Raw genomic sequence first — 24,825 nt, 5'->3', positions numbered from 1 at the left:
CATGTGTTATTCTCTTGATCTTGCTGAATTGCTTTTCTGTTTTCTTGTCACTCATTGAACTTCCTTAAAACAGCTATTGTGAATTCTCCATCAGGTAAACTGCAGATCTCCATGTCTTTGAGTTGTTATTGTTGTTGTTCAGTCACTCAGTCATGTCTAGCTCTTTGCCACCCCATTGCCTGCATCATGCCAGGCTTCCTTGTCCTTCACTATCTTCCAGAGTTTGCTCAAACTCATGCCCATTGAATCAGTGATGCCATCTCATCCTTTGTCATCCCCTTCTCCTCCTGCTCTCAGTCTTCCCCAGAATCAGGATCTTTTCCACTGAAAAGATTTTTGCATCAGCTTTTTGTATCAGGTGACCAAAGTATTGGAGCTTCAGCTTCAGCATCATTCCTTCCAATGAATATTCAGAGTTGAATTCCTTTAGGACTGACTGGTTTGATCTTCTTGGTATCCAAGGGACTCTCAAGAGTCTTCACCAACACCACAGTTTGAAAGCATCAGTTCTTCGGGGCTCAGTCTTCTTTATGGTCCAAGTCTCCCATCCATCCATGACTACTGGAAAAATCATAGCTTTGACTATACAGACCTTTGTGGCAAAGTGATGTCTCAGCTTTTTAATACAATGTCTAGGTTTGTCATAGTTTTTGTTCCAAGGAGCAAGTATCTTTTAATTTTGTGGCTGCAATCACCATCCACAGTGGTTTTGGAGCCTAAGGGAATAAAATCTGTCACTGTTTCCACTCTTCCCCCATCTATTTGCCATGAAGTGATGGGACTGGATGTCATGATCCTAGTTTTTTCAATGCTGAGTTTTAAGCCAATTCTTTCACATTCCTCTTTCACTGTCATCAAGAGGCTCTTTAGTTCCTCTTCAGTTCAGTTCAGTTCAGTCCAGTCGCTCAGTTGTACCCGACTCTAGCGACCCCATGGACTGCAGCACGCCAGGCCTCCCTGTCCATCACCAACTCCCAGAGTTCACCCAAATTCATGTCCATTGAGTTGGTGATGCCATCCAACCATCTCATCCTCTGTGGGCCCCTTCTCCTCCCACCTTCAATCTTTCCCAGCCTCTTCACTTGCCACCAGTAGAGTGTTATCATCTGCATATCTGAGGTTATTGATATTTCTCCCAGCAATCTTGATTCCAGCTTGTGCTTCATCCGGTCTGGCATTTCACATGATGTACTCTGCATATAAGTTAAATAAGCAGTGTGACAATATACAACCTTGATGTACTCCTTGCAGTTCGGAACCAGTCTGCTGTTCCATGTCCAGTTCTAACTGTTGCTTCTTGTATTGTTACAGGTTTCTCAGGAGGCATGGCGGGTGTTCTGGTATTCCTATCTCTAAGAATTTTTCACAGTTTGTTGTGATCTACGCAGTCAAAGGCTTTAGCATAGTCAGTGAAGCAGAAGTAGATGTTCTTTTTGAATTTTTCTATGATCCAATGGATGTTGGCAATTTGATCTCTGGTCCCTCTGCCTTTTCTAAATCCAGCTTGTACATTTAGAAGTTCTCAGTTCATGTACTGTTGGAGCCTCGCTTGAAGGAGGTTTGAGCTGCCTTGAACTGGGTCAGTTCCTAGAAGACGGTTGTGATCCTTTGGTCGTGTCCTGTTTCCTTGGTTTTCATGTTCCTTGAAGTCTTGAGTGGTTTTCCTCACACTTGCAGTAGCAGTCACCCCTCCAGATTTTTTACCAGCTGACTTTCGGAGAGAAATCCCTTCGGTCAGTGCTGCTAGAATCTGAGGCGTTCCCAGATCTCTGTGGATACATCGCCACCATACTTGTGGCTCCCCCTTGTGGCAGAATTCTTAAGCTTGTTTGCCTTCCCTTGATCCTGAGAGACACCAGGCCAGGAGCTGACAGCCTTCGCTTTGTTTGCCCAAGTTCTGAGTTAAAGCTCAAGTTTGTGGTCTCTCCCTGGCCTGCAGACTCAGGCTGGCTTTCTACATGCACTCAAAAGCCATCTGCCAAAGGTCACACTCACCACCATCAGGAGTGTGCACAGAGAGCTGGCCACAGGGTAGCGGTGTGAGTGGGTGAGGTGCACGGAGCTCAGGGTGCTGGTGGGGGTCGGGGCGCATTGAGGGGTGGGCGGCCTATGAGCCAGGTGGGGGGACCTGCAGGCAAGGAGTCCCCAGCAGCTCACGGCAGGCTCCGTGGATCTGCACAGCAGGTAGTGGGATCTGCATCCTTTAATGCCCTCCACGAGTCCTATCGGCCCCTCTTCCAGCCTTTTCCCACTCCTGCATTAAGCAGCCATGACCCTGGCCTCTGGGCAGAGTGAGAGAAGTTGTGCCTCTTTGGCACAGCCAGGAAGTCAGGTGCGCGCTCGCACACTTCCCCTGTGGGAGAAATCAAGGGCCAAGAACGTCTCCCTGGGCGGAGCTGTGCTGCCTTTGGGGAGGGGTGATGTGGTAAATCTTCCTCTTTTCCTCTCCATTGTGTCCAAACCACTATTTCCTTTCTGCAGCAGTGTGCTGGAACTTCTCCCCTGGAAACCTAGACTTCCACAAAGGCTCTCCCGTCTGGGGGTGATTGTCTAAGACAGCGTTCGTTCTCCAGGGTCTCCCAGGCTGTGGCTGAGAGGGACTGGGGCCAGTTCAGTGTCCACTTTCTACAGTCAGGATGGGAGTCTATGCCTATTACCTGATGCATGGGTGGGTAAGGCTTCTGGGTCCCTATGGTTTTACATTCCTACCAGTAGCATATGAAGTCCAGTTTCTCCACATCCTTGCCAACACTTATTATTATCTGACTCTTTCTAGTCATCCTTTTGGAGTGAAGTGGTATCTCACTGTTGTTTTCCTTTACATTTAGTGAGTATTGGCTGTTTGCATATCTTCCTTGGAAAAATGTCTACTCAGATCCTTTGCCCAGTTTGAAATTAGGTTGCCTTTTTATTGAGTTACAATTTCTTAACATATTTTAAATAAAAGTCCCTTATCAGATACATGAATTGCAGGTATTTTCTCCCATTGTGTAGGTTGTCTTTTCACTGATTTTAACATGGGCAAATTATGGCTATTAATTTCCCTCTGGTTATTACTTTGACTCCATATGCTTTAGGTTGTTCTGTTTTAGTATTTTTGGTGTTTCATATTCATTCTCATTCATCTCAAATTATATTCCCTTGTTTGCAATGAGTCACTTCTGTCTGACTTTCAAAATTTTCCCTTTATCTTCTGGTTATGACATGTGGTATGGTCTGTCGCTCAGTCATGCCTGCCTCTTTGTGACCCTTTGGACTGTGGCCCTCCAGGCTCCTTTGTCCATGAGATTTTTTCCCAGGCAAGAATACTGGAGTGGGTTGCCATTCGCTCTTCCAGGGGATCTTCCCCACCCAGGGATTGAACCTGGGTCTCCTGCATTACAGGTAAATTCTTTACTGCTGAGCCACCAGGGAAGACTTTGTCTTCTGAGTTTGATTATGACGTTTTGACACGTGGATCTCTGACTTTATCCTACTGGTTGTTTGCTGAGCTCCTTGATGTGTAATTAGTATTTGTCACCAAATATGCAGTTTTCATCCATTGTTTCTACATCCTTTCACCCTCTCTCTCCTCATGTCTGTGCTGCATGGTATCTCACAGGTCTCTGAGCCTATTAATTTTTCTTCATCTTTCTTTCTGTCCCTTGGATAGGTTAGTTTCTATGGACCTATCTTCAAGTTTGTTGACTTTTTTTCTGTGTGGTTATGTCTGCTGAGCCCCTCTAGTGAAATTTTTATCTCAGTTATTATACATTTCAACTCTAGAATTTCTATTTGGTTCCCTTCTGTAAGTTCTGTCTCTTTACTGGTATTCTCTATTTGGTGAGACACTATTCTTTCCTCTAGTTCTTTGGACATGGTTTCCTTTAGTTCTTTGAACATGGTTTCCTTTAGTTCTTTGAACATACTTTAAATAGCTGATTAAAATCTGGTACTGTTGTGGTTGTTCAGTTGCTTGCCACCCCATGGACTGCAGCATGCCAGGCTTGCCTGTCCGTCACTATATCCCAGAGTTTATCAAACTTATGTCCACTGAGTCGATGATGCCATCCAACCATCTCATCCTCTGCCACTCTCTTTTCCCCCTGCCCTCAATCTTTCCCACCATCAAGGTCTTTTTCAGTGAGTCAATTCTTTGCATAAGGTGGCCAAAGTTTTGGAACTTCAGCTTCAGCATCTATCCTTCCAATGAATATTCAGGTTGGTTTCCTTTCAGATCGACTGGTTTGATCTCCTTGAAGTCCCAAGAGTCTTCTCTAGCACCACAGTTCGAAAGCATCATTTCTTCAGGGTTCAACTTTATGGTCCAACTCTCACATCTACCCGTGACTACTGGAAAAACCATAGCTTTGACTATATGTACCTTTGTCAGCAGTGATATCTCTGCTTTTTAATATGCTGTCTAGCCCCAAGACAATATCTGGTACTAGGGTAAATTAAAAGCTCTACAGAGCTTACTTTTCTTACCAACACTCTACTGTCTGTCTTGACTGAGCACTCTCTGGGTTACTAGAAGCCTTTGGTTAATTTCTAGAGTTTAAAGCTAATTCTGATTATATAAGGCAGACTTTTCATTGCTTTGATAGAATGAGAAACTTTCAGTGGTTCTTACTGGACCACTTTTTTGACCCTTTGCTTGGATTTTGATCCAAAAAACTATAGAAAAATACTTTGGAGACAACCGGTGGGAGTTCCCTGGGGGCCTAGTGGTTAGGATTCCAGGCTACAACTGCCATAGCCTGGGTTCAATCTCTGGTCAGAGAACTGTGATCCTGCAAGCTGCACAGTGTGGCCAAAAACAAAACAGCAAAAAACCCCTAAAAAACCACATTTGGCAAAAACTGAACACAGACTAGACAGCATATTGAAAAGCAGAGACATTACTTTGCCAACAAAGGTCCATCTAGTCAAGGCTATGGTTTTTCCAGTGGTCAGGTATGGATGTGAGAGTTGGACTGTGAAGAAGGCTGAGCGCCCAAGAATTGATGCTTTTGAACTGGGGTGTTGGAGAAGACTCTTGAGAGTCCCTTGGACTGCAAGGAGATCCAACCAGTCCATTCTGAAGGAGATCAGCCCTGGGTGTTCTTTGGAGGGAATGATGCTGAAGCTGAAACTCCAGTACTTTGGCCACCACATGCGAAGAGTTGACTCATTGGAAAAGACTCTGATGCTGGGAGGGATTGGGGGCAGGAGGAGAAGGGGACGACACAGGATGAGATGGCTGGATGTCATCACCAACTCGATGGACGTGAGTCTGAGTGAACTCCGGGAGTTGGTGATGGACAGGGAGGCCTGGCGTGCTGAGATTCATGGGGTCGCAAAGAGTTGGACACGACTGAGCGACTAAACTGAACTGAACTGAACACAGACTGGTCATCAGATTAAAATTTTTATTAAGGACATATATTCTTTTCAAGGCCCTATGATCAGTTAGAGCTACACAGTGGTGGTTAGAGTTTTCTTTGATTTGCTCTCAATACTCCGGCTCACATGCAAAAAAGTATGTGTGGGATGAGAGATATAAAACAATGGCACAGGGTTGATGGCTGTTGGATCTGGGTGATGGGTACATGAAGGTTTAATTACCAGTTTTTATTTTTAAAAATTTCCATAATAAAATGTTTTTTTAAAAAAACAGAAGGGGTACTCTTGGGTCCAAACAAGGCTGAACTTGGGAAAAATAACTGAGTTCCAAACTGGCCTTTGGTGAAAGGCAATAAAACAATGTCGTAGAAGACAGGCACACTGCGTGTTAAGAGAATAAAGGCTAAAGCTACAGTACCGATCAGGTACCTCAGGATAAAGTTATACAGCAAGTAAAAACTATCTCTGGGTCTGGAAGGGCACAGTAATCAACTGGTCACATCCAGGCTGATCCCTGGCCCCAAGTCCCAAGTCTGTTGTTCTCAACCATTAATAAATACCACATCCCAGGGTGGTGGAAAAGATTTCTTTCCTGGGACTGGCGAAAGAAGTGTTGCCCAGACCGTTCCATTTGGCTCGAGCAGCACTATGACCAAGACCTGGAGCTGGAGCTGACAGACTTCAAAGGGCAGAGGCCTGGGCTAAGTAGGCGTTGGTCCTCCTGAGTGACCCACAGCCTCAAGACATCAACTGGGAAAAGGGAGCTTCCTCTGATGACCCTGGACTCCAGAGATCTTAAATTACCCTATAAAATGCACATTTGAGAGTTCTTTCCACCACACTCTAAATATAAGGACCTCAGACCCCTGAGGAAGGGAATATGGGAGAGCCCCCAGAAGGGTTCCTACAGGCCACCACACAAAGCCTGGGGCCCGGGTGCCCCAGTGTGTGCTCCAAAGCAGAAGGAGAACCTACCTCACCTGCTCTGCTGCCCCTTTCCAAAGGGGAACGAGAGCCACCATGGAAGACAGACGCCCTGAGGCCTTAGCTAAAGAGAGGGCTTGGGAACGAGGAACCGAAGTCAAGAACCAGCCATTCATTGGATACCCCTTTCCCTAGGAGGAGGAGCAGGAAATATACTTCAGGTCACAAAGAGAGCCCCTGGACCTTCCTTTGGACACAGCTGAGGGGGCTGAAAGTCCTCTCACCCAGGTAGGAGAGGAGAAGCTCAGCGGGGAGCTGGGAGCACTGATGGGCAGAGGATAAGCTGTGTGGCCCCTGTGGGGGAAAGGCAGAGCTCACTGCCCTCGGCTGCTCCAGCCAGGGGTGCCGCTGACCGAGGGCCTGTCAGAAAGGGGGACGGCACCTGAAAGACAGCCCAGACAATGACGCAGCATCCCTCAGTGGACCAGGGCCTTTCCCTGTGCAGCCGAGGGGCCGCTGAGTGTGGTCATGGCAGGCAGACTCTGTAACACGTGGACGGGGTAGGGGAGAGGGCCTGGGACACCACTAGCCGGCCGCTCTGTGTTGTCGCCACCATGATGCTGGGCGGAGCAGGGATGGCCTGGGGTGGGAGGCAAGCCTGGCATGGTCAGAAGTGCGATCTGCCAGTCGCTGTGGAGGGGCCGGACGATGCCATATGTCTTCCCTGTGAGGCGAAATCTGAAACCGGCACCTTGTGTCATGCTCCCCAGCGTCCCTACCACCCATGGCCCCAGGCCCATGTTGCAACTAATTGACAGAAGAACAGCTTTATTGGTGACCCGAAGAAGCCAAGGTCACTCCCAGGCTATGTCAGCCTGCAAGGCCTTCTCTGGGCAGGAAAGTCAGTCACATAATTCACGGGGGTTCCTGACAAGAGATCAGAGCTCTACTCCTAATTATAAGAAAAATTCCCAAAATTCCTGATTTCAGAATCAACAAACAGAAGGTTCAAGGCTCGTGTCCCAACAGATATGCGTGTCCCTGCCTGTCCGCACAGGGGAGGCTGACCGAGCTGTTCAACAGTATCTGTGGGGCTGTGCAAACGCGGTAGAGGCCCACAAAGCCACAGGAAGTCTCCCTGAGACAAGTTTCCTGGAGAGTTCATGCTCCGGCAGGGAGCGGGACCTGGCCCTCAGCTTGCACCCCGAGTCTGATGAGGTTGGATCACCAACCGGGCCTGGATAACAGAGAACCCCACCGCACTGGCCCTCAGCACAGGGACCCTCCATGGTCCAGGCTCAGTGGTGCCGCCACAGCCTGTCACTGGCCCCAGCCCCTCACTGCTGGGGTATCCCCAGCTTCCTGATGGGGTACAGGTACCACATCACCACCCCCGAAGGGTTGATGATCACGGTGAAGTTGGTTTTATCCTGGAGGCCACTGATGATGTCACCCGTATAGACGTCCTGGGCCTGCAGGGGGAGGACAACACCAATGCCACCCTAAGGATAGCTGCACAGACCCCACCCCACCCCGCAGAGGATGTAAACGCCTGGACTTTGGCCTGTCTGTGTGGAGCCTCCAGTATGCCCTACAGAAGTGGGAGCGTGAACCCCCCAATCACATCCCCTCTGGCCAAGCCAAGTGGTGCCTAAGCACAGGCGGGGGTGAGAACCTGAGAAATGTGCCACCAAGACCGAAGAGGGGAACCCACGACCCTGGGGGCTGGCAGGACTCGGTTACACACAGCAGTTCATCTACGTAGCTTGCAAGCACCAGAGCAGAGAACCACACCAGCCGGAGGACCCACGGCTTAGGGGGACGGGTATGTGAGTGAGGACCCAGCCACGCCCCCCCCACAGGGAAGCCCCAAGTCCTGAGACAGCAGAGCACTCACCTCATACACCACGGAGCTGCTGAAGTTCAGGCGGGCGAGGGATGAGTGGTAGTGATAAGGCATGTCCATCCTGCGGCTGAAGAAGACGATGGCGCTGGCCTCGCTGGCCAGGGGCCGCAAGTACACTTCAATGTGGGATTTCTCCTGGGCACAGAAGATGGCTAACTGGCTGGGGCCCCTGCTCAGCAGGCCCCGAAGCCCCCTTCCCAACCCTCCCTTGAGCTCTGGGTCCTGCCAGCCCACAGAAGCTTAGAGGAGGAAAAACAGCCCTCCAGCTCCAACTCCTCTAACTCCACCTTCCTTCCTCCTTTCTTTCTCTTTCTTCCCTTCTTCCTTCCTTCTTTCCTTTCCTTCCCTGACTCAACAGACGCTCCTGGACACTTCCTCTGTGCCAGGCCCCCTGTTTGGACGTGACAAATGCCGCCTGAGGTCCTAAGGTCAGAGAGCTCACAGGCTAACAGGAGGGACACCCGTGGACAGCCCCTGGCTCTAGACCGGAGGGCACAGTCTAGTGGGAATGATGAGCTCTGCCCCGAGGAGCCAGGAGCAGGAAGCCCCATCCTCCAGAAGGTCTCTGGGCCGGGCTCTGTCAGCTCCTCTGCAGGATCAGATGCCTCCTCTGGGCATCACCGGCTCAACGGGTGCCTTCTAGAGTGGTGGAAATTCCTTTTCACTAGAGGGGCAAGGGTTCTGCGCAGAGAGCACAAGCTTTGAGGCGACGCTGCCGGCCTCAAGTCCCGTTGTGCCACTCACCAACTGTGTGGCCTTGGGACAAAGTCCCTGAGGCGCTTCAGGTTTAAGTTTCCTCATTTGTAAAACCAGGAAGGAGCATCTACTTTCTGAGAAAATGTATCTAGAATGCCTAGCACACAGCAGGTGCTCAAAAACTAGTAAACGCTGCTACCAGTACTTAGTTACAGTCCTTGGTTCAAGCAAGTCCTAAACTCTAAGGCAAGCCCCAGTTCTCTGCCAGACATCACAGACTTGCACAGATGTCTTGTATTAATACTTCCAAACCAGGGGGCCACGCTGTTCCCACGTGCATTTGTGGTGATGTCTCCCTTCCCCCAGTCCCATGAGCTGTCCTGCTCTGGCCCTGCTATTAGCCGGGTAAGCAGGGGACAGTCAAGGCAGCTGCCAGTACAGCCTCCGACTAATGCAACCAGGAGGGACTGAGTGGATTTCAGACCCCGATCCCAACCCCTTAACCTCCGGCTTGCAGCCTTGTTTTCAGGGAAGCCCAGTCTCTCAGTTTCCCCCCTTCCCTGCCCCCATACCCCAGTACCCTGAGAATCCTGCGTCCCTGGATGCCTAAGGGATCCTGGTTGATTTTGATCATGAGTGGATTCTGCAGGATGTCCATGTTCTGGGCGGAGATGGTACGCAGGTCTGTGGACATGAACAGGGGGGCCGCCAGCACCGTCCACAGGGCCATCTGGGCTCGGGCTTGCTCGAAGCTGAGGCCAAAGTTCCCGATGAGCAACTGGGGGCAGGAGAGAGGAGGGCTCAGCTCTGGCCCTCTACAGGGCGGTGGGCATGGGGACCAACCCTAAACTTGTAGCAAGACAAGATAGAGATGGGGAGGACGGCCAGGTATGGGCCCTAGTTCTGCCAATACTGTTCCCTGGCACTGTGGCTTTGGGGTGGGTCAAATCACTTTTCAGAGCCTCAGTGCTTTTCTTTTCCACCAAGAGTGTAGGGGTGATAATATGCTCTGACCATGTCACAGGATGTTGAAAGGATCCAATAAATCCTACTGCCGAAGGCATTTATAAACTGGAACATGGAAGAAATACAGCCAGGGCGGTAGGAAGTCAGACCTGAACAGTGTCTGCTCCTGCCACTAGCTACCCACATGCCCTAAAGAGAGTTGCACCAATGGGCACTCCTGTCGCCAGGGCAACCAGTACACGGACAGGACACACGATGATTGCCAACTCAACACTGCTGTGTACTCAATGAGACCAGTTTAGTTACACACTGCATATGTGCCAAATGGTGCCAAGCATTTAAAGGATCATCCTTCTGGGGACTCCCCTGGTAGTCAGTGGTTAAGACTCCAAGCTTCCACTGCAGGGGGCATGGGTTCGATCCCTGGGCGGAGAACTAAGATTCTGCATGCCATGTGGCAGGACCAAAAAATGAAAGTACTTGGCCTTGGGCCTAGCACTTAGTAGGTCAGTGAAGGTCAGCTCTTCCCTAACCCCTGGGGAGTTGAGTCCTGTTTACAATAACAGATATGCACTGGCCTAGAAAAATTAAAGGCTCATCCTTTTAACCCTCAAAACAACCTTATTACAGGAGCTACTATTTCAATTTTCCAAATGACAAAGCTGAGGCACAGAAAAAATGAAGTCAAGTGCCCAAGGTAAGTGGCAGAGCTGGAGCTCGAACTCTATAAAGCAGGTCCATTTCTCACCCTTTCCACCTGGTCAAGTATTTGTAATTATTGTAACTGTCACTGGGGCTAAATACTTGGTGACTAAGTGAAGAGACAGCTATAAAACTGTAGGAGAAACTGCAAGGCAATTTAAGTGGTCAGGGCTATGAGTGAGGTAGGTATGAGGGGCCAGTTCTGCCTGTGGAGGGAACAGCACAGAGCGCTGAGAGGGGGCTCAGAGGCAGACCTGGCGAAGACAGTCTAGGGAGGGAATGACAGGAGAGAGGGGCTCATGGTGCGCTCCACCCTACAGAGGGGTGATGACCAGAGTCACTCCAGACCAAGTTCTCAAGCTTAAGGAAACATCAGAACCGTCTGGGAAGACTGTTAACAATGGGCATTCCCAGACCCTCCCTGAACATTCGGATCTAAGAGGTGGGGGTGGGGCCCTGGGAAAAGAATGGTAAGCAAGCTCCCACAGTATGTCCCACATGGTGTTCAAGGACACGCTTCAGAGGTGCCGAGCTAGAGCCTGGCAAAGAGCATCCAGGAAGACAGCACAGGGCCGTGGGCCTCGGGCCAGCCCCCTCCATGCTGGTACCATGTCTGGGTCGTTCCAGTGCCCTGGGCCGGCTATCGGCTGCAGCACGTCCTGGTGAGTCACAAACCAGTCCAAGACGGACAGCACGCTCCTCCAGGAGTCCTGGATGTCATCGAAGTTGCGCCAGAGGTTGCAGATGTCTGCCAGCAGGGTGTAGTTCACCTGGATTTGGGGGCAGGCAGAGTCACAGGCCAGTGTCACACTCTGCAGACCGGAGGCCTGTCCAGGGGCTGGGGAGCCTCAGCAGGGGACACAGAGGGTGGGAAGGGGTAAGAGATCACGCTTTGAGCGTGCTCAGGATGAGGAAGGGCCTCGGAGGGCATGCCCCTCCTCTGGGGCTGCCCAGGCCTCCCCTCCAGGTGTGCTGCTGGCCGGAAACTGACCCTTCCCTCTCATGCCAGCGGGGACCAAGCCCAGGGTATAGAAACCTCGGCTGGGGTACCCATAGCCTTCCTCCCACATGCCCACCCCTGTGTTCTCTCAGGGAGACTGACACCCTCCACCAGGGTTCTCCCTCCAGTCTGCACATCTGATTCCACCCTTTCTAGCATCCCACATGCTGAAGGGCCCCGGCAAGGTGCCCATGAGGCCTTTCGGAGGCTAGGCCCCACCTGCCTTGGCTTCACCAGTCTTCTGGCCCTCCAAGCCCACTCAGTACCACCCAGGATTCTGAGTGCTTGCAGGGGAGCCGTGTCAGCACCTGACACACGGCTCCCATGCCCTTCAGCCCACCTGACAAGTGTCTCCTCTAAGACCCTGGGCTGGGTCAGGCCCCTCAGGTACTTAACGACCCTCCTACAAATCAGCATGTGAGCAACTAAGATGACAGAAGCTCTGGCTGCACAGAAGGCAAAAAGGCCTGGGTATGGGCGGGCACTGCCAGGTGGGTGCAGAGAATGGCTCACCTTTGGGGGGAGGCCCCCTTCGTAGGCTGGCCAACTGCAGGAGAAGGCAATGGGGCGGCCTGTGGCATTCAGGGCAGCGGCCATCTTGGGGTACCCTGGAGAAGTCCAACCACCACATTTTAGGATGAAGAGACCCAAGGTGATCTCGGGCCTCAGCTCAAACCTCCCCCCACACATGAGGAGACTAATGCTCAAAAGAGGAGGCACCTCCCCTGTACCCAGAGCTGCATACACACCCTGGGCAGAGCAAGGCACCAGAGCTCTGGGAGCCAAGATACCCCTAGGCCCTGGGGGAGAGGAATTGGGAAGCACTACCCCCTAGGGGCCATACAGACAGCTGCTGGGGGGCCTTCCACGGCCACCCCTCCCTGTCTACCTAATGGCTCCCAGCCAGCTGCGGGACCCACCCTCGGCCCGCTCCTGGGGGGTTGAGTAGCAGCCATCCAGCTTCAGCATGTCCACCTTCCACTCGGCGAAGGTTTGCGCGTCCTGCACCACCTTGTCTAGCGTCGTGCCCGGGTAACCCATGCAGGTGAAGTTGCCCAAGTCCTCGTAGATGCCCAGCTTCAGGCCCAGGGAGTGAGCCTGGGGTAGGGAGGGGTTGAGAACACAATGGATACCTCAGGGAACCACTCACAGGCACAGCTGACCAGGCCCCATTACAACCTTCAGAGGCTCCTGAAAGCCTGGAGGGAAGGGTCCCAGCTTTCTGGCCTGGCTTTGCCTCTGCCACCATGACCCTTCCCCTCCCTCCCACCTTGTGTGGGCTGTCTCGGCCTCTAGGCATTTCCTCCTGCCATCCTCTCTGCCTTGAATGCCCTCTCTGGGATCAGCCTCCTCCAGAGAACCTTCCTAAAATCCCAGGCTGAATAAGAGGTCCTTCATTGCTCTTGCTCACGACCGTGGCTCACAACTACCTGTTCACGTATCTATTTCCTCCACCAAACTGTTTGTTCTCAGGCAGGGATTATAGAAATGAGCCCTAAGTAGGATGGCATGGAAAGAGTGGTCTGGCCCTCAGGCCAACATGCACGACAGGGCTGGGGTGGGGGGCTCACATAGTCAGCCAGGAAGGCAATGCCGTGGGGGAAGCGCTTGCGATCCGGCACCAGGTTGCCCTTGGCATCACGTCCACCAATCCAGCAGTCATCGATGTTAAGGTATACGTAGCCCAGATCCCGCCATCCATCCTGCGCCAGCCGGTCAGCCATCTCCATGAAGAGCTGCTCACTGGCGGGGGGCAGGGGAGAGGGCTGCTCAGTGGCCCAGCGTGGGCCTCGCCCTAACCCCACCCCCCTTCCTCAGAGTGTTTCAAACTTCTTAGATACTCTGAGTGTGGATCTAGCCTGTACGTACCATGGCCTTTGCTGTCAAGCTGGAGACTAAGCCAGGCGACCAAGGGTTATGTCCTGAGCCATAAGCAGGGTGGAGCGAAAGGGGTGATTTGGCTTCCAGGCCAAGAAGCAGGACTGGGCCAGTGGGAAGCACGTGGGGTCAGGCCTGACCCTTAACCGTGATCTCCTTTCCCTTATCTCAGGGGCTGGGTCCCCTACAGGCCTGAGGTTACCACAGATGCCCCCCTCATGACGCTGAGTGTCAGATGTCTCAAAAGTTACCTCTGGTTGCTTCCTCTCTGGGATGGGGGGGCGGCCCTAACCCTGCCCTCTTTTCGAGCTGACCCCACCCCCGCCTGCCCCCACTCTTGTCTGGTGGTGCAGACCTGACTCACCTGATGCAGTTCTTCGGGTCCTCACTGCAGTCGATGTTGCAGCGGAAGCGTTCCCAGGCCAGCCAGCCCATGGGTGGCTTCCGAAGGAGCCCATTCTCCAGGACTAGCACCCGGGCCACCAAGGCCAGGAAGAGCACTGTGGGGGGGTGGACTGTGAGTGGCTCCCACAGCCCCAGCCCTCTCCCCACCCTATCCGCATGCTGCCCAGCCCTGCACATTAGGGGAACTAGACTCTCCAGCTTAAGGTGGAATGGGCTCTTCCTGCAACTGCTGGCTCCCACCAGGCTGTGAGTGGGTGGACAGTCCCAGGCATAGGGCGGTGTCTGAGGCCTGGATTTCCCCCTGCTGTCGCCACAGCAGTGCTGGGATCACCAAAATCTAACAGCTGGAGTCACAGCCTTTCTACACCCTGACCAGCTCTCCCTACTCCATTCACACAGAACTTGACAGGACACTGTAGCCAGGCCCCAGGTCTCCTGAGCCCCATCCAGGGCTCGGTGTTCTCCGTAGGCACCCAAGAGGCTTTGGAAGGGCTTAAGAGGTCAGCTGGTGGGAACAGCACCATAGGGCCTTAATTCACTTATCTGTAAAATGTAATTTCTATACTGACGTATATGCCTGTTATCAGCACACCTTGATGTTACAGAAGATAGGGCCTCTGGCTGTGAGGTAGAGGGGGTGAGCAAAGAAGAGAGGTCTCTTTGGAGGGGAACTGATTCTTGCCTGGGAAGGATCTCCTCCTTTCCTGGCCCACCTCCAAGAATAAGAGAGGAACATGTCTCCCCATATGCCCACATCAGAGAAGGAGGCCCAGAAACCACAGGACTGGAACTTCCTCCAGGCATCACCCGCCCCCCTCTCCCCCGCCCCCGCAAGTGGTCACTTACCCCTCCCAAAGCCACACACACCCCACCCGGTCAGTGTAGGTACCTGTCTTCAGAAACATTGCTCTGGACTCAGCGGTCTCAGGACCTGACCAGATTTGCTCTGCTTTTACCAGCCTCTGTATGTCGGGATTTGAAAGCTAAGAAACGTTAGAAAAGCACTGGAAAAAAAAAAAAAAAAGAAAGAAAGAAAAGCACTAGGGTCCCCCCTGTTTGGCTAGCCCTGCCGCCCTTGGCTGTGGGTCCCACACTGGGTGCCCAAGCCGCCCTCACAGCCCCCAGTCTCTCCCCCCAGCCATCACTTCCCCGAGCCTGGGTTCTTCCGTCGGAAATACTCAACAAGGTATCGTGGACGTTAGACCTCACCTCCTCTGCCCTCCTGGGAACCCCGAGTGCCCAAGGGCGACCCTCTGCCAGGCTAGGGTCAGAAAGAGGCAGCTACAGACTCCAGGACGCCCAGGAAGATCGGAGGTGGCGGGCCGGGGGCCAGGCCTCCGCTCCCACCGGGGCTGGGTTGCCGCCCCGCCCCCAAAGGCCGCAGGCCCAGAGCCCCAGCCCTGGGAGCCCACCCACAGTCGCTCATCCTCGGCAGCTCACCGACTCTTCCGCTGCGATCTGAGCCCCCGCCAGGTTCTGTCTCCCGAGTAGACTACCGCCGCAGTCACCTGATTCGTCTACCGCGTTCCAGTGGGGCGGGGCCTGACGGACGCAGACCTTCCCGGCGGAACCTATCAGAATCCCCCTAGCAACGTCCTGCCCCGCCCTACACGGGCCCAGAAAGCCCTGGGAACCTCCCAAAGCCTCTCCTACTTCATGCTCCGGCTCTGCGCGCTCCCGAGGCAGGCACGCGCCCACCGCACAAGCTCCTCATCTTCGCCGAGCTAGTCCTTTCGCTTCTGCTGGGTCCCTTAAGGCGAGGATTCAGTTCAGTTCAGTCGCTCAGTCGTGTCCGACTTTTTGAGACCCCATGGACTGCAGCATGCCAGGCCTCCCTGTCCATCACCAACTCCCGGAGTTTACTCAAACTCATGTCCATTGAGTGGGTGATGCCATCCAACCATCTCATCCTCTGTCGTCCCCTTCTCCCGCCTTCAATCTTTCCCAGCCTCAGGGTCTTTTCCAAGGAGTCAGTTCTTCGCATCAGGTGGCCAAAGTTTTGGAGTTTCAGCTTCAGCATCAGTCCTTCCAATGAATATTCAGGACTGATTTCCTTTAGGAAGGACTGGATCTCCTTGCAGTCCAAGGAACTCCCAAGAGTCTTCTGGATAGGGCACTGTAGATGCTCATTTAATAGCTGTGGCATGGATACTTGCTGAGGGCTTTTTTAAAAAATGAGAGCATGCCCTGGAGTATGGCCCATAGTAAACCACTCAGAAACTGTAGTGGAAGATGAATAGGCGCTACGAACCACTTTTTAAAGCCAGGAGACTCTCCTACCTTGCCTGACACTTGGGCCACCTGTTATGCTTATCCAGACACTCTGCATTCTTTCTGTTTTCATTCATCACATTCCTACTGAGCAACGACTAGATACCAAACACTTTATTTTTGGCAACCTTCACTTGGATGGTCAAAGGCATCTCAAACAGAACTGGTTCCAAACACCTGCCACTTTCATATCTCAGGTTAATGGCAACTTTCCTTCCAGATGCTCAGGCCAAAACATTAGAGTTCTCCTTGGCTCCTCTTCCCCTCACTCCCTACGTCCAGTCTCTGTGCAAACCTAGTACTCTCCACCTTCAAACCCCATGCTGAGGAATTTCCCTGCGGTCCAGAGGTTAAGACTCCCTACTTCTACCGCAGGGGGCGCTGGTTCCATACTTGGCTGGGGAAGGAAGATCGTGCATACCCACGCAGTGCGTCCAAAAAAATAAACAAGCAAACAAACCTGAATTTGGCCATTTCTACTCTCCCAGCACCCATCACATCTTGCCTGGATTACTCCAGCATCCTCCTCACTGGTCTGCTTCCACTCATATTTTTTTCTTCCTAGCAGCCAGAGAAATCCTTTAAAACATAGCTCAAGACCTCACTCGAAGGCTTCCCTGGTGACTCAGTGGTAAAGAATCTCCCTGCCAATGCAGGAGACACGGGTTTGATCCGTGGTCCTGGATGATTGGACATTACCAGGCGCCACAACTATTGAGCCTGTGCTCTGGAGCCTGGGAACTGAACTACGGAGCCCATGGGCCGCAACTACTGAAGCCTTCTCACCCTAGAGCCAGTGCTCAGCAACGAGAAGCCACGACGACGAGAAGCCTGCACACTCCAACTAGAGAGCAGCCCCTGCTCCCTGCAACTAGAGAAAAGCCCCGGCAGCAACGAAGATAGAGCACAATAAATAATTACTAAAGAAAAACAAAAAACAACAACAAAAACTGCCGGGAGCCGGCATATTGCATATTGAGTGCATATTGCATATTGCATATTGAGTGCAGCACTTTCCACAGCATCATTTTTCAGGATCTGGAATAGTTCAACTAGAATTCTGTCACTGCCGGGAGTCAGCGTGAGGCACTCCGCCCGTGGCAAAGGTCATGAGGAAGGAGGCTCGGCATACGCAAAGGCGGGATCGAGCCTCAGGAGTCCCCCTGGAAATTCTCGAGCATCTACCCCCAAAACCAGAGTCTGCCTACTTTCTGCTTTGTGCTTTCACCTACACCTCTGACTTTACGGGGGGCTGTCCCCCACTACCTCTCTCTGAAAAAAGAATTAGCTTACAGCTCCAGTTAATAATTCCTGGGTGTGACAGTGTTTAACCTACAAACTCCTTTGGAAATCCTCTAGCCTGCCTGAATAGGTTTTTCCGGCCACATGTTCAGAGCCTCCCAACTGTGAGAGGCAGATGTTCTAAACTGTCTAAACACAGATTCTTTTGAGTAGTTAAAAGATTGATTAGAAATTGTATTGGTGAAGGGTTTTTCACTTATTGAGCCAATGTTTGCTGCTAAGTCTCCATACTCCTTACCTACTGTGTCCTTGGCAGTGTATTGATTGATATAATGGGTGTATAGAAACGTAAAATGCAGCTTTGTCCAATGCTTTTTTGGAGGCTGGTGCCTGACTTTGGAATAATCACCTTTAGAGAAAAATAAGTTTCTTAAAATGTTAACAGGCCTCCAGGCCAGAAGATGATATCAATCACCTGAACTTTTGCATATGATAAGTTTGAAAGCCTGGCTTAGATTAGAACCAGGAACTGCTGTCCTTGCATGACTCCACCCCTTCCCCCATTATCCTCTATGCATAACTTAAGGTATAAAAACTACTTTGGAAAATAAAGTGCGGGCCTTGTTCACCAAAACTTGGTCTCCCCATGTCGCGCTCTCTCTCAAATTCTGGCTGAGTCTCCATCTGGAGCGCAGAACCCACCATGCTTGCTAATTATGCCTGGGCTTCTAAGATCTGACCGGGGAGGCCTCAGTGTCTCCTCTCCTTCGGGAGAACGGAAGGACGCCTGCGGCCTACGTAAGTGGTGCAAACTTCTTGTCTTGAAGTTTTATTGGTCTCCCACGTAAACCAAGCTACTCAGCCTCTTTTCTGCACTGACTTTTCCTACTGAGCTATCCTCATTCTATTACTCTTTATATCCTTAATTAACATTTAATTAAGCAGTTGTTTCCTGACCCTCACCTACGCCGTCTCTCCTTCGAATACCCTGGATCAGCCGGGGCTGGACCCCGGCAAAAAACCTTATTCAAGACCTGGGGATGGCCGTTCGTTTCAGTCTGGAGTAGCAACCCTTACAGATTTACAAAGCCCCACCCCACACATTCTAACCCCATATCCTGCTGCTCCTGCCACTCCCCAACACACACACACACACACACACACACACACACAGGTCTCCCTGCAGTTCCTCAAACACAGCAGGTCTCAGAACCATTGCACTAGCTGTTCCTTCTGCCTGGAATGCTCTCCCTCCAGATTCTGGCATGAATGGCTCCCTCGTTTCCTTCAATTATTTCTCAAATGTCACATTCTAGGTGAGGCCTACTGTGACCATTCTGTTTAAAACTGCAACCTTCCTACCGCACCCCCCCCCCCATTCCCAGACCCCTTAACCCCTGCTCTATATTTTCCACAGAATTTATTGCCTCCTATCTCATTTATTATGGTGTCTATTAGTAACTGAATAAAAGTTAGTGGGGGAGACAGATAATAAACAGGAAACAAAAGCGTGAATGTAAGGAACTTTTTTTTTTAGAAGTGGTTAGTGTTATCATGCAAATACAAACCAGGGATGTGATAGAGACCCGCAGGCAGGCTGCTTTCTCAGGGCTGGGGAGGGGACAGGAACTGAGGCCTAAATAATGTGAAGGACCTTGGAGGAGTTAAGAGCCTTGGGGTAGGGTTGGGAAGGAGGCGAGTTCTTGCAGGAACTGCCAGGGCCAGAGCTCTTCGAGGAGACAACCAGCAAGTTCATGGGCAGATGTTCTGAGCTCACCAGGCTCCCGGGGCTGTCAGGAAGCCTCCCCCGTCTTTGGTTGTGCACTCCTGCGTCCTTTTACCGCAGGCCTAGCTGTCCACTGACCCCAGGCAGGGCCTGGGCGCTGAAGATGGGTTCTAGGCTGGCAGGAGTGAAGGGAGCAGAAATGAATAATCCCCCCTCCCCACCCCGGAAGCGGAGATCCAGCCGACTCCAGGGGGCCGGGTTGGGTGACTGGGAAGCTGGGCTGGGCCTCGCGGACTGGATAGGAGCCCGCCCAGAGGAGGCGTCTGGGCCGAGGCCGTCCCAGACTTGGCTCTGTGCGAGAAGTGGGCCGGGCGGGGAGAGGGGGGCTGGAGAGGGGGAAAGAGAAGGTCCCGAAGTTCTTGGGAGGTGGCCTGGGTCTGAGGTCCCCGGATGGCCCGAGGTGGGACTCCGGGTTCGAGGCCGGCCACCGCTGACCAGCACTGGGCCTCACGCCGGGCACGGCCGGCCAGGCCTCAGTTTCCCCCGGTGTGGATCGCGGGGCCTAGTGAGTAGTGGGCGGGGAGGGGTGAGGGCGGTAATTCGAGCCGCCCAGGCGGGGTCTCTTGGCTCCCGCGGCCACGTTTAGCGGCCCGGACAGACGGTGGCGTGGGGTCCGGAGTCGAAATGGCCCCGGGCCACCCCGCGGGCCGCGCTCCTGAGCTTCGGGGGCGTGGAGGTGAGAGCGGGCCCGGCGGGCTCGGGAGGAGGCGGCCCCGGGAGGAGGCGGCCCCGGGAAGGCGTGGCCCGCGGGGACGTGGCGGGGCCGCTCCCCGCGCGATGGGGAAACCGAGGCGGCAGCCGCGCCCCGAGTCTGCGGTGCTGGCCGCGGAGTTCCCGGTGAGCCCACCCCGTTTCTGGGCGACAGCGGGTCAGACACCTCCAGCCCCCCGCGGTGGCCATGGCCAGTGGGTCCCACGCCCCAGCCCGCCGCTCCTCTAACAAAAGAATCTAGAAAAATGCAGTGCAGCGGATTCCCGCCGGGGTTGAAATGCGGGCCTCGTTAACCCGGGAAGCGGGTGGGGAGGAGACGTCCTTCTCTGGGGAGGGGAGACAGTTAGGTCGGCGGATCTCCTCTCCGCGTCCCAGTGCTGGACGGCCGGGAGGCGAGGCCACTGCTCAAGGAACCAACCATCTGTGTTATTCTCTTCCTTCTCCTCCAACCACCATCGGAGACCGGCCCAGCCCCCATCTCAGGACCCTGCTTGCTTCTCTCCATAGCCCTTATCAAGACGGGTCTTCACGTTATTTAATTGATTTTAAAAGACACTAATTATTATTTATTTTTGTCCTTTTTCTTTTTCTTTTTTTTTACAGTGTGCCTCCCCCTCGGAAATGTAGGCTCCAGGAAGGAGGGGCTTTATTTTGTCCACGATTGTATTCAGTTATTTTAACAAATACTTTCTGAGGACCTCCCCAAGCCCTGCAAAGGGCTGGATATTGGGGAGGTTCTACCGGAACCAAGTCCAGTTGGTTGGTTCTAGACATTCTGGGGCTGGGGACAGCGCTGTAAACACAAAGGAGATCATTGTGGGATGAAGGCTGCTGTTGGGTCACCTTAGATCAGACCACCTTCCTGATCAGGACCACCTTACATATAGTGATCAGGGCAGGCCTCTCAAATTAGGTCACTTAAAGACCGCAGATAAACTATGTGGCAAGTACTAAAAGGGAAAAGCAACAAGCTATGTGGGCACTTAACTCTGACCTAGCCTTAGAGGGCAGGGCGCTGAGGTCCAAAGAGTGATGATCAGGATGATGGGACTCAGATCCTTAAATTGCTCGTAAGTGCAGGGCCTGGGTGGACCTGTGTGTATATGTGTATTTTGGGCAGGGCAGTAGATTATCAGGGGTCAGGGAAGGCTTCCTGGAGGAGGTGGTGGTTTCATTTGACCTGAAGCTGAATAGGAGGCTGAGTAGGAGTAAGTCCAATCCTTTAGGATGGATTGACTATATTTGAGAATTCTTTTGCAGGTGTCCTGGAAACCACGTGGTCAAAGGGCTGAGCTGTGTGGCCAGACAAGAGAGACCCCCACCCCTGCCCAGGGAGCTCTGCGGGTAAGTGGGTCACTGCCAGGACTTGCCCCCCAAAGAGGTGAGGGAATCAGGAGACCAAGCTCTGCTTCTCACTGGCCACGTGATCCTGGGAAGTTCACCTTCACTGTTCTGGTCTCAGTTTTCTGTGAGTCAGGAGAACAGTTGGATTATATGCCACTTGTGTGGGCTTCCCTGGTGGCTCAGATGGTAAAGAATCTCCCCGCAACATGGGAGACCTGGGTTCGATCCCTGGGTTGGGAAGATCCCCTGGAGAAGGAAATGGCAACCCACTCCAGTATTCTTGCCCGGAGAATCCCATGGACGGAGGAGCCTGGCAGGCTACAGTCCATGGAGTCACAAAGAGTTGGACAGAATTGAAGTGACTTAGCACACATGTATGGGGCACCAACACTCAGTAGTTGAGGTTGATCCTAGTCCACCACGCCTTGTGTTTGTACTTGTTTCCTGAGAAGGCCCCTATCTGAACCCACACTGATCGAGGAATGAGGCAAGCCTGCCCCACCCCAGCCCTATCGGGCCCTGCAGGCAGCTAAAGGACTACTGTGCCATCAAATGGAGAGGCCAGCAGGGACCCATGGAGCCCACGGAAACCCTGGATGTTTAGCTTCAGGGTTGGAGCTAAGGGGCCCTCAGATTAGGGGGTGATGTAAGCACAGTGGTTTTTATGAGTTTGGGGTTCATTTCAGCCCGGCTGATGCCTTTTCCTTTGGGTTTTAAAAAGCTGTTCACAGCCCTGCCATACTTCCTGGTCTGACACAAATTACATTTTCCTTTTCTCTGAGTCCTCTGATAACCAGGCTTTTTTTTTTTTTTTTTGCATGATCCTCACAACCCTTTGAGAACAAAGGCAGGGAGACTAGCCCATTTCACAGATGAAGACACAGAACCTCAGGGCACAGAAAGTAAGAAGAGGCCACTGGGCTGGGGCCCAGGTCTCCTCCAGAGCCAGGACTCTTTTTCCCACGGGGTGCAAGCACCGCCTCCCTCTCTGATCGCTGTTCGCCTCTGTCATCTCACAGTTTTCTTGGGAGCCATGAAGCTAAACGAGAGGAGTGTGACCCACTACGCACTGAGCGACTCCCCGGCAGACCACACAGGCTTCCTGCGCACCTGGGGAGGCGCAGGGACGCCACCCACCCCCAGTGGCGCTGGCCGAAGGTGCTGGTTTGTCCTCAAGGGCAACCTGCTGTTCTCCTTTGAGAGTCGAGAGGGCCGGGCGCCTCTGAGCCTCGTAGTGCTGGAGGGCTGCACGGTGGAGCTGGCCGAGGCTCCCGTGCCTGAAGAGTTTGCCTTCGCCATCCGCTTCGACGCTCCTGGGGTGCGCCCACACCTGCTCGCTGCAGATGGGCCGGCGGCCCAGGAGGCCTGGGTGAAGGCGCTGTCTCGGGCAAGCTTTGGCTACATGCGTCTGGTGGTGCGTGAGCTGGAGAGCCAGTTGCGTGAAGCCCGCCACAGCCTGGACCTGCACCGCCGCTCATCCTGGAAGGCCGTTTCCAGCCGCTGCAAGCCCCAGGCTCCTGACCGCTGGTCCCCTGGCCTGGAGAACGGCCACTCCCTCTCCAGAGATTGCAGCCCAATGGGCTTGGTGGAAGAAGGGGGCAGCCGGCCAGCAGGGCGGGGCTTGGCTGAGTGGGAGCTGCAGGGCCCTGCCAGCCTCCTCCTAGGCAGGGGGCAGAGCCCCGTGTCCCCTGAGACCTCCTGCTTTTCTACCCTGCATGAGTGGTACGGCCGGGAGATTATGGAGCTGAGGCAGGCCTGGCTGCAGAGGGCCCAGGAGAACCAGCCAGAATGCAAGCACCAGGACAGACCCTGAGCCTGGGCCCTTCGGGTTCAGCCCTTGTCCTGCTGGTCAGGATGCCAGGGCCAGTGCTTTTTCAATTTAAGGTTTTATAGGTTCTTTTTTTTTAAACTGGTTTCTGAAGTTGCTTTTGAGGTGAGCACTCTGATTCCTGCTTTTTAGGTTTTTTCCCCCAGGTTCCAAGTCCACCTTCATGCCTAGAGGGAACTGCAAAATCATTAACTTTCAACCCATTTATTTCCTGAGGCCCAGAGAGGAGAGGTGGCTTGCTCAGCAGTCACAAGGCAAGACTCAGGTCTGCTGACTCTGCGCTGGACTGCCCCTCTCTCAGGGGATATTAATGAAGTGGGTAATATCACATGACCACAGGTCACTCCACCTTCACCTATACGATTCTACAGTTTCCAACATGGGGAATCTTGTGTAAATACCCGAAGTTGCCTGAAGTGTTGGCTTGAGGGATTGACACTGTCAGAAAAAGTGGACTTACTGTGTCACAGGGGTTTCTGGGGCCTGGCTCCTCCTGAGTGATGAGAAGATTGAACATGGGACCCCTATCCTGCAGTGAAGACAGGGCCCTTTGGTGAGAGAGGGCCTTTAGTAAAGAGGGATTTATCCTGATCAGAAAGTGTTAGGGCCCCTCTTCTTTCCATGACTGCCCTGTCAACAGATGGTGCTGGTCACTGCCCTAGGAGGGGCCAGTAGCTTTTCTGTTAGCAGAAACTCTGTCCTCAACTGCCAAGTGGGAAGCTGAAGTGGGCTCCCTGGGAAAGTCAGTGACTTTGAATTTCAAAAAAAAAAAAAAGAAAGTCAGTGACTTTGAATTTCAGTCCTGGGCATTTTAGGAGCTTGGACATAGGATTCCTGGCACCCTGTGATAAACTCTTCTCTCTTGACTGGGCCCCTAAAGGTATTCCCGATCCAGAAACCCCTAGGAACTGCTTCAGTCTTTCTTATTACCCAGCGTGTATCTGCCAAGACCCTCTGGTTTCTACTGTCACCAGCATGGTGCCAAGCATTTTCTTTACCAGTTGTTCTGAGAGGCAAAGTGACTGGGTGGACAGGGCCAGAGGCCGATCAGCCTGGCATCCTGATTCTGGTGGCAGCGGCTGGATGGAAGATTCAGAGCCTGGTCCAGTATACACAATCTCTCCCTTAGCCTCTTTCCCTCACTGGGGTCTTATGAGGCCTGACGAGGGGCCAACTAGGCCTAGAGTCTTCAGCTTAAGAGCCTTTTTCAGTCCAGGAGGCTGCAATGCTGCCCAGGGTCCAGGACCTGCTCCGAGGAAGCTGGGTTTGTTTCCTAAGAAGAGGGGCTACCTTCCTAGCCCTGTATGGGAGCCCCACAGCCTGTGTCTCTTGTTTCATACGCAGATATTATAGGTTTTTTGGTTATATTTATTGTTACAGTGCTTTTTATACGATTAAAACACCATGTTTATTACTCGTATTGGTTCCTTTTTAGCAGTTTGTGTGAAAGCCCCCATTCCCCCCCTTTTCAGATATATATTCCCCCTTTTCAGATATATTTTCCATTTGGTTGTACATAACATATACCGTGGCATGAAATAAATTTCCAAAATCATTTCAGTAGCACAAGTAATAAATTTGAATTGTATTTTTAAAGTGTTTAAAAAATAGTTTGAAGTTCAATTAAAGTGGTCTTTCATTTCAGTAACTCCCTCCTCGGCCAAGCCCTGGCTGTCCTGGGTGCGGGAACAATAACAGAAATCTGCAAGTTTCACAAGAACAACCCCAGTCAGACGGTCCCACCCTCCAAGCCTGGAATGAGGCGTGTACCCGGGCCTTGGCGTCATCCTCGTGACGTCACC

The 24,825-nt window shown here is 52.6% G+C and overlaps 2 protein-coding genes across 8 annotated transcripts; one reads left to right on the top strand and one right to left on the bottom strand.

The window, feature by feature from the left end:
- Positions 1–7,099: 7,099 nt before the first annotated feature.
- NAGA (alpha-N-acetylgalactosaminidase) lies at positions 7,100–15,388 on the bottom strand. Of its 4 annotated transcripts, none has more exons than XM_055566232.1 (10): positions 15,282–15,388; positions 14,731–14,845; positions 13,801–13,936; positions 13,130–13,301; positions 12,479–12,656; positions 12,072–12,166; positions 11,167–11,328; positions 9,471–9,668; positions 8,186–8,329; positions 7,100–7,760 (listed from the first exon to the last, which is right to left on the bottom strand). In XM_055566232.1, exons 2-10 carry the CDS (start codon positions 14,744–14,746, stop codon positions 7,626–7,628), a joined length of 1,236 nt encoding a protein of 411 aa, XP_055422207.1. In that variant the 5' UTR covers positions 14,747–14,845; positions 15,282–15,388; the 3' UTR covers positions 7,100–7,625. The 4 variants fall into 4 exon arrangements, with proteins under 4 accessions (XP_055422207.1, XP_055422218.1, XP_055422210.1 ...); XM_055566243.1 differs by having other exon boundaries at positions 14,731–14,803; positions 15,282–15,361; XM_055566235.1 differs by lacking the exon at positions 15,282–15,388 and adding an exon at positions 15,051–15,275.
- A 2,484-nt stretch (positions 15,389–17,872) lies between these two features.
- PHETA2 (PH domain containing endocytic trafficking adaptor 2) lies at positions 17,873–24,575 on the top strand. Of its 4 annotated transcripts, none has more exons than XM_055566201.1 (3): positions 17,873–18,152; positions 21,112–21,195; positions 22,215–24,575. In XM_055566201.1, the coding sequence occupies exon 3, from the start codon at positions 22,229–22,231 to the stop codon at positions 23,006–23,008; it is 780 nt and encodes a 259-aa protein (XP_055422176.1). In that variant the 5' UTR covers positions 17,873–18,152; positions 21,112–21,195; positions 22,215–22,228; the 3' UTR covers positions 23,009–24,575. The 4 variants fall into 4 exon arrangements, with proteins under 4 accessions (XP_055422176.1, XP_055422180.1, XP_055422186.1 ...); XM_055566205.1 differs by lacking the exon at positions 17,873–18,152 and adding an exon at positions 19,480–19,645; XM_055566211.1 differs by lacking the exon at positions 17,873–18,152 and adding an exon at positions 19,658–19,816.
- The last annotated feature ends 250 nt before the right edge of the window (positions 24,576–24,825 follow it).

This window comes from Bubalus kerabau, chromosome 1, assembly GCF_029407905.1.
Source record: "Bubalus kerabau isolate K-KA32 ecotype Philippines breed swamp buffalo chromosome 1, PCC_UOA_SB_1v2, whole genome shotgun sequence".
Classification (NCBI taxonomy): Eukaryota; Metazoa; Chordata; class Mammalia; order Artiodactyla; family Bovidae; genus Bubalus; species Bubalus kerabau.
The sequence above is the reverse complement of the archived record's forward strand: the minus strand, read 5'-3'. Positions and strand labels throughout refer to the sequence as shown.

Excerpts from the sequence above, each read along its gene's own strand:
- PHETA2 (XM_055566201.1), top strand. The coding sequence starts at position 22,229 with ATGAAGCTAAACGAGAGGAGTGTGACCCACTACGCACTGAGCGACTCC.
- NAGA (XM_055566232.1), bottom strand. Across the intron at positions 13,302-13,800 it reads GACCCGAAGAACTGCATCAG|TGAGCAGCTCTTCATGGAGA; the intron begins GTGAGTCAGGTC and ends GCCCCCCGCCAG. Across the intron at positions 8,330-9,470 it reads AGGGACGCAGGATTCTCAGG|GAGAAATCCCACATTGAAGT; the intron begins GTACTGGGGTAT and ends TTCTGTGCCCAG.